This window comes from Rasamsonia emersonii (assembly GCF_000968595.1).
Source record: "Rasamsonia emersonii CBS 393.64 chromosome Unknown ctg1118621760073, whole genome shotgun sequence".
NCBI lineage: Eukaryota > Fungi > Ascomycota > Eurotiomycetes > Eurotiales > Trichocomaceae > Rasamsonia > Rasamsonia emersonii.
This window is the reverse complement of record NW_013563214.1, coordinates 58,339-72,672: the sequence shown is the minus strand read 5'-3', so window position 1 is coordinate 72,672 and position 14,334 is coordinate 58,339. Positions and strand designations below refer to the sequence as shown.

At 49.5% G+C, this 14,334-nt stretch overlaps 5 protein-coding genes across 5 annotated transcripts; 3 read left to right on the top strand and 2 right to left on the bottom strand.

Moving 5' to 3' along the window:
• Window positions 1-42: 42 nt before the first annotated feature.
• On the top strand, window positions 43-4,537 carry T310_3574 (uncharacterized protein; the record flags this gene model as incomplete). The annotated part of the gene is made up of 4 exons (XM_013473526.1): window positions 43-353; window positions 741-941; window positions 1,009-3,449; window positions 3,516-4,537. 4 exons carry the CDS (start codon window positions 43-45, stop codon window positions 4,535-4,537), a joined length of 3,975 nt encoding a protein of 1,324 aa, XP_013328980.1.
• Window positions 4,538-4,987: 450 nt separating this feature from the next.
• T310_3573 (Arginine N-methyltransferase 2) lies at window positions 4,988-6,782 on the bottom strand (the record flags this gene model as incomplete). Its single annotated transcript, XM_013473525.1, has 3 exons — window positions 4,988-5,061; window positions 5,241-5,398; window positions 5,515-6,782. 3 exons carry the CDS (start codon window positions 6,780-6,782, stop codon window positions 4,988-4,990), a joined length of 1,500 nt encoding a protein of 499 aa, XP_013328979.1.
• Window positions 6,783-8,679: 1,897 nt separating this feature from the next.
• Window positions 8,680-9,634, top strand: T310_3572 (uncharacterized protein; the record flags this gene model as incomplete). The annotated part of the gene is made up of 2 exons (XM_013473524.1): window positions 8,680-8,811; window positions 8,876-9,634. The coding sequence occupies 2 exons, from the start codon at window positions 8,680-8,682 to the stop codon at window positions 9,632-9,634; spliced, it is 891 nt and encodes a 296-aa protein (XP_013328978.1).
• A 589-nt stretch (window positions 9,635-10,223) lies between these two features.
• On the bottom strand, window positions 10,224-11,441 carry T310_3571 (Prohibitin; the record flags this gene model as incomplete). The annotated part of the gene is made up of 4 exons (XM_013473523.1): window positions 10,224-10,550; window positions 10,611-10,966; window positions 11,020-11,088; window positions 11,141-11,441. The coding sequence occupies 4 exons, from the start codon at window positions 11,439-11,441 to the stop codon at window positions 10,224-10,226; spliced, it is 1,053 nt and encodes a 350-aa protein (XP_013328977.1).
• Window positions 11,442-11,796: 355 nt separating this feature from the next.
• On the top strand, window positions 11,797-12,546 carry T310_3570 (Polyadenylation factor subunit CstF64; the record flags this gene model as incomplete). The annotated part of the gene is made up of 1 exon (XM_013473522.1): window positions 11,797-12,546. The coding sequence occupies one exon, from the start codon at window positions 11,797-11,799 to the stop codon at window positions 12,544-12,546; it is 750 nt and encodes a 249-aa protein (XP_013328976.1).
• Between the last annotated feature and the right edge of the window lie 1,788 nt (window positions 12,547-14,334).

The window sequence follows — 14,334 nt, the reverse complement described above, 5'->3', positions numbered from 1 at the left end:
ACCCTCGCAACCCGAATCAGGTGGAGCGGAGAATGAGACACAATGCGCTCGCCTATTAATATCGACACCTCTACGATGCTCTCGTGTCCAATGGTGGGGTTTAGTCGAGCAAAGCTGCGACGTCCAAGACGGACAGATAGCGCCGGGGCGCCTCTAGTCGATTCGTCCAATGGCTCAGGGGCCGTTGATGTCATTGCCGCCCAGCCTTATCCACTTCTTGCGACGGTTGGACATTTGGAACCCCCAATGTTTATCGTCGCATACCTCTTCGACTGGACAATTGCTGGCGCTGCTGTGGAGGCGGTCCGCCATCCGCTAATTATGATGATCGGTGCCTTATCTCCCCAAGCTTCGTGAGTTGTCAACTCAATCGAAGCCAATGGTCGTTTTTTTCACCTTTTGCGCTGTGCTTCGCTCTGAATGCCGGTACGTTCGTCATCCATTGGACCGTCAATGTTGCGCGGTTACTTACGATGTCCGCAAAAGGATAGCAAACAGGGACCAGGGCCGACCATAGATAACTGGTACACTTCCAAGATTATCGTTTTGTTTGTGCGACCATCTGTCCTTGGTTACGATTCTGCATTCTACCCGTCCCCCTCTCTTTCATGACGAGGTAGTCGCGATCATTCATGGCATTCATCTTTATTTCTTTGTGACGTCTTTCCCTTCGGCGACCTTGGCCGTTCTGCCTACTGCGTCTGGATATCCTTTCCGCGGCTTGTGGACAGTGTTATTAGGAAGATGGTGTACCCTCAGCCTGTGCCCCAGATGGCAGACAACGACCTTGGTGCTGCGCTTGACAGTTCAAGCGGCACTGGTCAACGCAACCAGGGAATGTCCCTCAAGGCATTTCTTGCATCTTTGGTCACTGCCATCATAGTCTTCGCGGTGGAAACGCTCCTCTTTCTCCTCCTGAAGGGAAAGCTTACCCGCATCTAGTGAGTATTTCGGACTTAAGGTTATTTCCTATGATTATTTGTAACTGACCGTCGAATCCTCCACTAGCCAACCACGTACATACCTTGTTCCGGACCGTGAACGTACAGCGCCGTCCCCTCCAGGCCTTTTTCGTTGGATAATCGCTGTCTTTCGTACATCCAATTCGGAGTTCATTCAGAAGTGTGGGCTGGATGCATATTTCTTCCTGAGATACCTGCGCATGCTCCTGAAAATCTTTTTCCCTCTTGGATGTCTGATTTTGCCAATTCTTATTCCATTGAATAAAGTGGGAGGGAAAGATAACACCCTGGAAGGCAGCACCAATAGTTCCAGATGGAATGTGACTGGCTTGGACCAATTGGCGTGGGGAAACGTTGCACCAAACCATACGGATCGCTACTGGGCCCATCTGATATTAGCTGTCATCAGTATCGTCTACGTCTGTGCTGTGTTCTTTGATGAACTTAGGGGTTACATTCGTCTCCGGCAGGCGTATCTAACTTCTCCACAACACAGACTTCGGGCCTCTGCGACAACTGTACTTGTCACCGCAATTCCACCGAGATGGCTTTCAGTCGAGGCCCTGGATGGCCTATATGACGTATTCCCCGGAGGCATTCGGAATATCTGGATCAATCGAAACTTTGATGAGCTAAACGAAAAGGTCAAGCTGAGAAACAAGCTTGCTCTGGCCCTGGAGGCTGCAGAGACGGAGTTGATCAGAAAATGCAAGAAGGCACAGCTTAAAATGGCAAAGGCCGAAGCAAAGAAAGCTGGAAAGAGCGCCGCTGAGGTGGAGCAAAGAGAAAAGGCGGCTGCTGATAAGAGAGCTTCGGAGATTCTAATGGAGTCCGGTATCAGCTCCGGCAATCCTCATCAGATTGCTCACACGGTAAGCGAAGCTTTGTACCTTGGAAATCATCCCCGCGGTCGAGATTCTTCGTTTAGTGAGAGTCAAAGAAATCGAGCGCTCATCCCGGTCGTTGGAGAAGGGCTCAACGCGGTAGGCCATGGAGTAACTGTGTTGGGTAAATCGGTCCTGGGAGGGCTCAAGAAAGTCGAAAAGGGTGCTGATGAGCAGCTCACCAAGAACAACTCGGATTCTGTTGCTCTTCGTGATGCTGATGGCGGAGTGATACAGGATGAACAACTGGAAGATGGTGCTGGCTCCGGATATCGCTTTGCACGATCCAGCAATGAAAGCGAGGCGACTCCTGCTGGTTATAGCCCTGAACAAGGCAGAGAAAAAGACCGTGAGGCTTCCCAAGATCCACAGCCTGGGTCTAGCCGGCCATTTTGGACGCGGAACATATCATCGGCAAACTCGAAGCGGGGTTTCAGGACAGACCGAGATCCCCAAGGAGATGAAATTCCTTTGACCAAACCAGCGACCCCGGATAACCTTGACGGGGAGATGGAATCTGGACAAACCCCAGACAAGCAGCACCATAAGAGAAAGGATGGGGATAAAGCTGACGGCGAGCGATATCCAGTTGCGTATAATGAAGATTACGAGCGTGATCTTGGAGAGCCCTTGTGGAAAAAGTATATCAAGCCAAAGGATCGAGAGACGATGCGGTTGCCCCTTTTTGGCCTCAGCTGGATGCCGTCTCTGCCCTTCATTGGTAAAAAGGTCGACACCATCGATTACTGCAGGAAAGAGGTGGCGCGTCTGAATCTTGAGATCGAAATCGACCAGCAGCATCCGGAGAGATTCCCGCTCATGAATTCGGCGTTCATCCAGTTCAACCATCAGGTTGCCGCCCATATGGCTTGCCAAGCAGTCAGTCATCATATTCCGAAACAAATGGCTCCACGGATTGTCGAAATTTCTCCGGACGATGTCATATGGGACAACATGTCGATTAAATGGTGGGAACGATATCTGCGGACATTTGGCATCTACGTCGTCGTTTGCGGCATGGTCATAGGATGGGCATTTCCCGTCGCCTTCACTGGTCTCCTTTCGCAGCTTTCGTATCTAGAAGGGAAGTTCACATGGCTGGCATGGCTCTCTAAGCTACCGGAATGGTTTGTTTCGGCCATCCAAGGTATCCTACCGCCACTTTTCCTCGCCATCCTTATGGCTCTGCTGCCTCTCATTTTACGGTTCCTTACGAAGACGCAAGGAGTGCAGACGGGGATGGCCATTGAGCTCACCGTCCAGAATTACTATTTCGCATTCCTCTTCGTGCAGCTGTTTCTGGTCGTTTCCATCTCTTCCAGCTTTTCGACAATTTTCGACTCCTTTACGAACATTATCGGCTGGCCTCAACTCCTAGCGCAGAACATCCCCAAGTCAAGTAATTATTTCTTCTCTTACATGATCCTTCAGGCCATGTCTGTCAGCGCTGGAGCTCTCGTGCAGATCTTTAATCTGATAAGCTGGTTTATCCTGGCACCTATTTTCGACAACACTGCCAGGATGAAGTGGGCTCGGACAACGAACTTGAACCAGATGCAATGGGGCACTTTCTTTCCGGTTTACACGACCCTTGCATCGATCGGTGAGTACTAATCGCTTATTACTTTTTTTTTCCCCCTGGCCTTATTCTCATCGAAAAATTTCCTAGGTCTCATCTACTGTATCATTGCACCTCTCATTATGGTGTTCAATGTTATCACTTTTGGTCTCTTCTGGTTCGTTTATCGGTACAACACTCTATATGTGACCAAGTTCCGCTTCGACACTGGCGGCCTCCTCTTTCCGAAAGCCATAAACCAGCTGTTCACAGGGATATATGTGATGGAACTTTGCTTGATAGGCCTTTTTTTCCTTGTGCGCGATACCGAGGGTAATGTCGCCTGTAAAGGCCAAGCAATCATCATGATCGTTGTCTTCATCCTCACTGTCGGGTACCAAATTTTCCTGAACGAGGCATTCTCTCCACTGATTCGATATCTGCCGATTACATTGGAAGACGATGCAGTTCGCAGAGATGAAGAATTTGCTAGGGCTCAGCGGACGAGACTAGGTCTGCCTCCTGAGGATGATGACCAGGACAGCAGTGAACGTGACCTTAAAGAACGTGAACGAGACGAACAAGCTATGGAGAGTAGAGAACATGAGATCGAACTGAGGAAGATCAAAAAGGGGCCGAGAGACCGTCCGCACGAGAACGCGAACACTCTGGGCAATGTTGGAAAGCTCGTCAGGAAACAAAACACCTGGGCGGATCGCTCTCGAAATCGCCGCTCGACGTTTTTTGGGGCGAACTCAGAAGCTGGCGTACCTTCGATACAGAAAATGCGTGAGAAGTTGGCTCATGATGAAGAAAACCAGGGTCCCCCAACCAAGACTATTGGGCATGCGCTTTTCGCTGGCATCAACGACGAACTCGAGGACCTGACGCCTGAGGAGCGTGATCAGCTGGTACAGCGGGCATTCCAGCACGAAGCGTTACGCGCGAGGCGTCCCGTCATCTGGATCCCTCGCGATGATCTCGGAGTCAGTGACGATGAGATCTATCGCACGCAGCGATTCAGCAAGCACATCTGGATCAGTAATGAATATCAGGCTCTGGATGGCAAATGCCGCCCCATCTTTAGCCGCAGCCCTCCTGACTTTTCTGAGGTTGACCTGATTCAATTATAGAGGACATTGCACTGTACCGTGCCAGGGAAGCGGTCATATTGGGCGGATATGTTGATTTTTTAGCGGTAACGAGAACTAGAGCCATGAATTATGATTATTACCCCTTGTTCCTTGTCATCCATTGTTAACGATACGAATTCTTCTTACACCTCCTTCATTTCTGTATTTGTTCCCATCCTCTTGTTATCCAACCTTTTCTATGCCTCTTCTTTGGCTTTGGAATTGCACTATACCCATCGCCGCCTCCTTGTACTCCTTATTCTTTGTCTTCGTCATGATTCTGTAGACAGAAACCTACCTATGACATTGTACTGTACATTAATTCCTCCATCGAGGTCAAGAATATTATTCATATTATTGTTATCTTTTCATTCGGCTTTCCCTTATTACGAGACAACCCAGCGCGCCTTCGTTGGTGCAGATTAGATTGATGATTATTCACAGTTCAGCCTAGACGCCGGCCCAAACGGTGTCGTCGCCATACCACTCACTCTCACCGCGCTGACGAAGCGTAGACTCGAGATCTGCAGGTTTCGGTTCGATAGGAGCAGTGATGCAATACAGTAGTGGCCAAGAGGCCATCATCCGGGCCAGTCCACAGCTGCCGTCAAGGAATGTTGACTGATGTGGTCAAGAACGTCCGCTTCTTGGATGACTGAGAATGTGTTGCACTTGCAGCTGATAAAGCGGTGGTCACATTTACATATTCTCCTGTGGGAGGACTGTCTAGCGAGAGCTAGAGGAACGGTATTATCTACAGATCTGTCAAGAACCCATTGGAAAAGGCTTCTATGCCTGTGAGCTCTCAATTCGCTAGGTGAGTCCTCGTACATGGCACGAGTTGGGTTACTTTGGTTAGGACTATGCCTTATTTCTAAGTATCAATTAGCATAAGACATCATTATAATGTACTTTATCTGGGTATCTCTATACAATCCACTCAGATTACTTGCCCTGAGCTCCTCTAATCTATATACCTGCATATAGGCAGGCGATAGTTATCCACCACCCAGTACCGACGTCGGACCCCCGTCCATTCACCCTCCAACGGAGGGACGGGGATGTCCTCCCAGTCAACGTCAAAACCGGCCTCAAAGAGATCCATCTCTACGACTTTCTGATAGACGTCGTAGCTGATCTGCCGGTCAGCACCCATGCCGTTGAAAAAGCCCCACAGCCCATCCGGGTCCAACAGCCCGATCACCTGCTCGGAGAGAAATCCCCGGAAATCCTCGTATGACTCGGCGAAAGTGTCGTAGTAAATAGCGTCGAAGGTCTCACCCTTCTCGACAAGGGCTGGAAGAACGTCCTGCCAGCGGCCTTCGTGGATCTGGACACCAGGCTTCTCGTGCCAGCCTTTTCGCTTCATCTCAGCCACCACCTCGGGATGTGCCTCGACGATGTGGTGTGCACTGGGCGACTGCTCTTGGAAAAACCCGTCGATGATACCCATGCCATGACCGATATTCAGCACGCGCAAGCCGGGACGAGGGAGGAGCTTGCGGGCTGTCTTCGCCATGATGTCGGATTCCCAAGCCATCATGACGCCGTTCTGATCGTTGTCTAAGAGACGATCATTCTGGAAGCTCAGATGCGATTGAAGGTAGCGACTGCTGGTAACGTCTGGCTCCGTTTCCGTGGCCGCTGGTGTTGCTTCTCCTCTTTCGGATTCCTCAGTCGACGTCTGTGCTGGTTGGGATTCCTGCGCTTCATTTTCTGTGGCGTGGCCACCCTCCTCTTTTTCTTCATCGTCACCCTCGTCGTCTGAAAGTCGTTCGTACCCTTGCAGACGACTGAAAAGCATTTCTGCCCGCACGCCAGCGTCGACCATGAGCTCGTAGAGTTCTTTCAGCCCGAGCCGTCTTGCCAGGCATCCCGGCGTCTCATTATTGTTATCCAGGTCATTCCAGATCGCGCCCTCTTGCAGGAGAAACTTGACCGTATCTATCCCCGCCTGAATCAGCTTTTCCTGTTCACTCTGTTTGTCGGTATCGTCTGTATGGACGCCGTTGGGTGCAGCGCCTGCCGTGTCATCATCGTCTGGCTCGCAGGCTGCAATGGCCGCGTGGAGAGGAGTATATCCCGTTTCTGGATCTTTCACGTTGACGGGGTTCTCGGCCGTGGTGTTCGACCGAATCAGCTCGCGCAGCTTGCGGATGTCATGCTGGGATGCGGCAAGGAGGATTTCTTGGACATCGATGTCGACGTTGATTTCTTCGAGATTCGGGTCGTTGGGGTCCGTCATTGTTTGTTTCCTTCTCTGAAGGACAGTTTTATCTCCTCTAGAAAAGAAAAAGATCCTGGTGTGACGATATAATCAAAAACACATGTGCAGCCCCTCAATTATGGATTCGGTATTGTATCGCGGGGTCAATTCCAAAACTCGCGACGAGGTGGCAAACGCAATTGACAATAACCCTCAAAGTCAATTGCGACCTTGACAATAATAATTCCGTAAACGAGGCCCGAGTTAGCCTCTAGCACAGGTATTCGGGTTGTGGATGGAATGTGATTTTTTTTGCTTTCTTTTGCGGGGCAAGGTTTTGATAGATTAGGTCCTCCGTAGATAAAATTTCGGTGTTGGAATTCATTGGTGCTCCACGCCCAGAGCTTCTCCACACTTTCGTAACTTCTGCAGGCACCGCCAGAACGATGCACTTGGTGATATCAGGTAAAGAGGATAAGAATACATATGTACATTATTTCTCTGGTTTGCAAGCAATTGACGATGATGCCATGAATTGAACCGAGTGTAAAAACGGAATTAGTGAAATCAGGATAAGTGCCAAAAAAAAAGGACTACTGTTACCCCTTCAGACATTAAACGAGTGGATATCTTCTTCCTCTTTGAGAATAAGATATTATCTGTTTAGGTTAGGTAGATTATGCTTGCCACACTTGGTAAGCAAGCAAGTAAATTATAACAGTCTGGAATTAATGACTTACTAGTAACCTTCAAGAGCAAGTAGGTAGGTACGGTAGGTACGTGCGTATGTATTGCAAGAAACGAACTATCTGAATAAGGAAATACATAATAAATCAAAGGTACATTCATTCATTCCATTCCATTCTATCCTGAGACGTTATCTGCAGCAAAAGGCAAATAAATATAAATTCACACCTACCTAGGGAAAATGACCAAAACTATCCCTTACTCCTCTTGGAAGGACTAAATCTACCTATTTCCTTTTTAGATTTTACTAGAGTACCTACTTAACCATTAGGGTATCATATATGTTCGGATGCTGGCTCATCCGTTGCCATGCATGAACCCATGCCCTCGCATCTAACCGCGTTTTGACACTTCAAACGAACTTGATACCTAAATGAACCTATCTAGGAGAGTTAGGTAGGAAGCTAGCTAGTCAATGGCTGTGAATTATTCATTATTGCTATTGCCCCTGACGGTGACTGTTCCGAGTGAGAAGGCAAGTATACTATATACTAGTGACTTTCCTTTTATGGAAGTGATGTATCGTTTAGGAATCTATCTATGCATGTGTCTCTACATACTAAAACCAAGAAATAAATCAATGCAGAACGCCTCCAGTGCATTGCCCTGAAATGGACGTTTCCCGTCTAAGCAAGGTCCCAGCTGAGTTTATATCAAATACTTGCAGCCAAGGAACAACTGTCTCAGGATAGTCAGTGCTATAGAGACGAATTCAAGCCACTACATCCTACCTACTATTATGCTTTCCATTGTAAATCGGTCCGTTGTCCTTGGATTAATGATACTGTGATACGTCTATGCTCGCTCTCATAGTTCTTATTAGCATTGACCAGATGAAACCCTGTCCTTGTCCTTCATTTCCATGCTATTATTTTCTTGGCTCTGTCCTGCATCGACTAGATCTGATCTGGAGATGTGAAGGAGTAAAGTCCTCAAAATGGCGTCTTCGCCCTCTACTGTCGTATCCTCTTTTCGTCCTTGAATCTCTTTCCCAGTTCAGTCGAACTGCAGTCGATGAATTTACCTTCTTTCGTGACGTTCATTTTGCTCTTTTTGACAGTTCTCATTTTCTATTCCATTCGTTGAAGTGCTGGCCATTTCATATTATCATTCATTTATTCGATCTTTGACTCTATAGATCCGAATAGTTCATACTCTCATCTTTCAAGTGCAGGCGTCAACTGTCGACATGAATTTCCTTTCTTCTCGAGCAGTGTTCGTTCCTCTTTGGTGCTGGTGCTGCACAGCCGTCCTCTCGTTCCCTTTGATCAGCCGTCAGCAGGCAGTCTCCGATGTGGACGTGTTGCAGTTTGCCTTGACGGTGAGCACAAATTCCTGAAAACACTCAATAAGATAATAAGATACATTGCATCTGACTCCACCAGCTGGAACACCTCGAAAACACCTTCTACAAACAAGCGCTGGCGCAATTCTCCGAGGTCGACTTCATCGCCGCCGGCTTTGACGCTTCCTTCTTCGTCAACCTGCAGTTTGTCGCCCACGACGAGGAGCAACACGTTGTCTTCCTGCAGCAGGCCATCAGCCAGGCTGGCGCCACGCCCGTCGCTGCGTGTCAGTACACTTTCCCCTTCACCGACGTCGCCAGCTTCGTCGGTCTCGCGACTGTGCTCGAGGGCGTCGGCGTATCGGCCTACCTAGGCGCGGCCAGCATCATCTCCTCGAAGGAGATTCTTAATGCAGCTGCTGCGATCACTGTCGCAGAGGGCCTGCATCAGGCCGTCCAGCGCGCTAGCATCCTGGACGTCGTGTCCGCCAACATCGCCGGCACACCACTCTCGCCCAATGCCGTCTTCACCATCGCGTCAGCTTTCATCCAGTCCTGTCCATCGACGAATGCTGAGCTGCCATTCAGTGCGTTCCCAGAGTTGACAGTCGTCGGTTCAGCAGCAGCAGCAACTGCAGCTTCGACATCAGTATCCGTCAACTCCGTCGCGACTTTAGCCATCAGCAGCAGCAGTACTTCCAGCATCAGCCTCCCTCAACCATCTTCGTCACCTTCATCAGCGGCCTCAGCGTCGTCAGCGTCCCGGGAGAGATCGTCAACGGCAACAGCAACGGTTCCGCCGCAGCAGTGGCAGCTACGATTCCTGCGCAGGCCCAGGGGCAGACATTCGCCCTGCTGACCAGGACAGCCGTGAATGGAAGCGCTCTGGACGACAGCGCGGTCATCGCAGGACCAGCGATTATGGAGGTTACGCCTAGTCCGCCGACGATCGATTTTGGGTTGTTGTAAAGCATACATAGTCCGTTCGTCTTGAGAATGGATCCATTCTGATATGATGAACAGAAGGTATTTGTATCCCAGGGATCTTAGGGTTAAAAAAAAAAGAGAGAGAGACAGAGAGAGAGGGAGAGAGGGAGGGAGGGAGACAGACTTGAATGAATGACACAAGTTGAGAAATATGCTCGTACTTGCGTAATATGTTATACCATACCAAGCAGAGAGATGTCTCGTATCAAATAGGCATCTTTTCCTCTTATATTTTATGGTTGTTCCTTGCTGATAATAAGGAGAGAGATGAGATGCGATGAGACGAGAAAAGCGTGACATTTTTTGATACCCGTACAGTAAGCAGTAAGATAACTGACTACTACGTCGACTATTTGTACATAATTTCGCAGTTCCAAAAATCATCTCACCCACCACACCACACCACACCAGCAAGAGTTTGAGAAGAGAAAGGGAAATTAGTATGAACTGCAGACTGCAGATTACTTCTTCTGAGCATCCGCCACATCCGCATTCAGATTCAGACCCAGACCTTCGGCGTCCAGATACAGCTTGTTCTTGCCAGCCTCCTGCAGAATCGTCGCGATGTGGCGCGCGTTCTCGATCCGTCGCAACTCGATATAACTCTTGGACTTCTTGATGGCCTCTCCAATGAGCTCGGCCGAGCGTGCCTCACCCTGTGCGCGCACAATGGTCGCCTGCTTCTCCTGGCGCGCCTTGTCGACCAGGAAAGCAGCGCGCTGAGCTTCTTGCTGAGCCACCTGCTTGGCTTCGACTGCGGCGGTGAATTCGGGGGAGAATGCAAGGTGCTAGAGACCGCGTTAGCACAGACAGCCCGCTTGTCTTCACACAGACTTATCTTTGCTTACCGTCAACGACACATCATCCAATGTAATGTTGAAACGCGCCGCTCGTCGGGCCAGGTTGTCGCGAACCAGTCTCGCGACGTTCTCTCGCTGGGTGATTAGCTGGCTGGCGTTGAACTGGGCCACCACGCTCTTCAACACCTCGTTGACGATGGACGGCAGCACCCGCTCGTCAAAGTCCGTACCCAGAGTCCGGTAGATCTGGGGAAGGGCGTCGATCCGCGGTCGGGACAGGACACGGCAGGTGATGTTCACCATCTGCAGGTCCTTGGTTCCGGTCAGAGACGCAACGTTGCGAGGCTTCGCGCGAACGTCATAGATGATGGGAGTTTCAATCCAGGGGATCCTAAAATGCGTTCCTACAAATCCGTAAGCCAACGACTAGGCTGATGACTAGCTAGGCTCGGCATACCTTCGTTGTATATCTCCTTCTTCACACCACTGATTCTGGAGTACTTGATGGCGCGGTGACCACCGTCGACTGCACTGCATCAGCATCAACACTCCCAAGTCCACTGAGAGGAAATGCCTACCGTTGAACAGACTCTGCGAGAGCGCATATCCTCCCAACATCAGCACGGCGAGAGCTGCCGCTGGCGCCCCTCCGCCGCCGGGCATGCCAAACCGGAACGCACCACCACCGCCAGCCCGCCTAGCTCGGTTCTGCAGGATGACCTGCAGCCTCTCCCACTGTTCCCGCGGGTTTCCAGCCATGGTGTGTGTCGACAAGATCCCTGTTGGGTGTGTTGCAGTGCTGAGAGCGGCAGGATGCTGGAGCTCCGGAAGGTCGAAGTTGGACGGCTCCGGCCCGATTGGGCTAGTCCGGGCGGACATTCTGGGCATTATTCGAGCTCTTTGATCGCGCTCCCCGCGACAACACACGTCCTCTTCTTGCCCCCAGACAACCACACTCCGACTGCTGCCACGACCTTTTCTGGGGCTGTCATTCAGTGGCCTCATTCCGACCGATCGTGATATAGTCGACGCCCAGGTTTGGCGTCAGTTGGCGTCATCATGGCTCCCGAAAGAACGGGGAAGAGCGTCTTCTTGGGGAATATTCCCTACAGTAAGTACAGCTTTCTTCCAGTCGTTAATACAGCTGAAGCATGCTGACGATGCAGATCTCACGGAGGAGCAGGTCAAGGATATCCTCAGCTCAGCCGGCACGGTGACCAAGTTCCGCCTCATGATGAACCCCGAGACGGGAAAACCCAAGGGCTATGGATTCGCCGACTTCGCCGACGCAGACGCTGCGGCCTCGGCGGTGCGAAATCTGAATGACTACGAGATTATGGGGAGAAAGATTCGCGTGGACTGGCCGCATAACAACGAGAAGGATTCCATACCGGAAGACTATTCACAGCAAACTACCGATGGCCAACAGCAATCGAGCACTTCTCTTCCTCCCCTGCCCCCCGGAGTGGAAGTGCCGCCGCATCTCGACTGTCCGAATGCCATCTCCCAGACGCTCGCTCAGCTTCCTCCGAATCAGCTTCTTGATGTGCTCACGCAGATGAAGCAGTTGGCGGTGGCGGATCCAGCACGAGCGACGGAGCTGCTGCGGCAGGCACCGCAGCTTGCATACGCAATCTTCCAAGCGCTGCTGCTGATGAATCTGGTGGATTATAGCACTCTTGGATCTGTCGTCGAACAAGCAGCCCAGCCAGCAGCTACACAACCACAACCCGCTGCCAGCCAACCTTTCCAGCCGTACGGTGTTCCTGGCCAAGTATCGACTCCCCCGGTCCACAGCGCGCCTTTTGCGCCACCTCAAGGTGGTGCCCAGGCACCGCAGCAACAGATTCCAGGGCAAGAGGAACTGTTGCAGCAGGTCATGAACATGTCTCAATCGACGATCGATGCACTTCCACCGTTAGAGCGGAGTCAGATCATGCTACTACGGCAGCAGTTGATGCAGAGTGGGATGAGACCCAGTTGACCGTCACTGTACTGGTTCATTTCATTCTTTCCGACATTCATTGCCTTGTTCCTTGATTTGGTCTCTACAAGCGTGGTACACAAATCACTGGCGGGAGAACGGCGCAGGTTGGCGGGTAAATGTTTGATTTGTATTGTATGTACACAGTTGGACGGGGTTTTTATGAGTCGTCTTATTTTTTTTCTTGACATGGTCATTTCGACTTGCAAATACGACAGGATGCATGCATGATATGACTATAATATTAGCCTGTCTTAAGGAGTTAGACTATCATATTTGAATCGAAGGCAGAGTCTACAGATATATTTATTCCCCTTGTTCTAGTACCAGGCAACACCACACAGTTTCTGTCAAAAATGGATGGGGTGGAGGAAAAAATATCTAACACTTCGTACCTAGATAGGCAGTTACCTACATTAGTTACGTAGACTCTGTCTCCATATCTCCTAATCCATCCAAATTCCAACCCATTTTGTTAGCGCTAAACTGTATATTAACGTCACCTCATCACTATACGGCACACATAAACTAAACAGTATAGCTTAGGTAGGAGGTAGTGAGACAAATATCATTCCAATTGTCTTTGTTTTTTTTTTGGTTCCTTTTTTTTACGTACTGTAGTCCTTACCATATGCAGCTTTTAATCATCAGTCCGTCCCTTCCTCTAACAAAGTTCCAGCGAGTCTTTTTTCCGTGTTGCTCCTTATATGCTGTGTTCTGCTGGCTGGATAGTAACAGGATGGATTCATGCAGATGTGAAGTATAGAAGTATAACCTCCTGTGCAGAAATAAATTTCTCTACAGAATGTATTCTATATTTCAAGGACCAGAGTGCTTCTTTTCTTCCTTCTTTCTAGTGCTTATGTTATAGAGATGACTGCAACTGGCTGATCTTGATTATTCACACGAGAAACAAGACTCTATTCCTAACTCTATGCGGTATTTCCTGTACTGGAACAGTGTCAGGTCTTGTCCTTTACTACTATGTTGTAATTCCCTTTTTGTCGTCCTCTTCTGTGCTGTTGCTCTGGGCTGCCTGTTAGCAGAGCATATGCAAATCTTCCTCAGGTGTGATTCTGTTCACAGCATATCTAATCACATATAGATATAGAAGATTGGTACTCACTGAGGCTTTCTATTTTAGAAAACTGATAACAGCTATACATACACAATCCATCATCCTTGCCATATTCCTCTTTCCCAGAAACAGTAATTTCCCCTTAGACGATCATCCCTTTCTGTCTTCCTCTTCTCTGGCAAACAATGGATATTAGTACTACCATACCTCCGGCTTCACGAACATGGTGATGCATACCTCTCTGATACTGCCCCTTTCGTCGTCACCCTCTGCCTTCACAGTGAACACCTCGGCGTGTTTGTCTCTTGCGCACCATGCTGAATCCAGCCCTAGGTCGTGAGAGCTCAGACACGTCGTCCCAAAAAGGGCGTGTAAACATATAAACGAAAAATTTTTCTTCTCTCCCACTCTTAGACACGCCTTCACTCGTTTCCTACTTCTTCCTTTACCTCACGTCCCCATATCTCCTTCTCATCATCACCCTTTTTTGGCTTCAACCCCTTTTTGGCTTCAACCCCTGACTCCTTTGACATAAGCTTGTCTCACATCCTTCTTTTGTCATCCAGATCGTTGGAGAAAGCGATCATCATCCTCAAGTTTTGATTTTGGAGACTGTCTTGGTTTCTTGACCGTCTTTTGGGCAGTAGCCTTGCTTTTTGATTTTGGTCTCGTGGCTGTTGTGTCGTCGTGTCTATCTATCAATCGTAAAG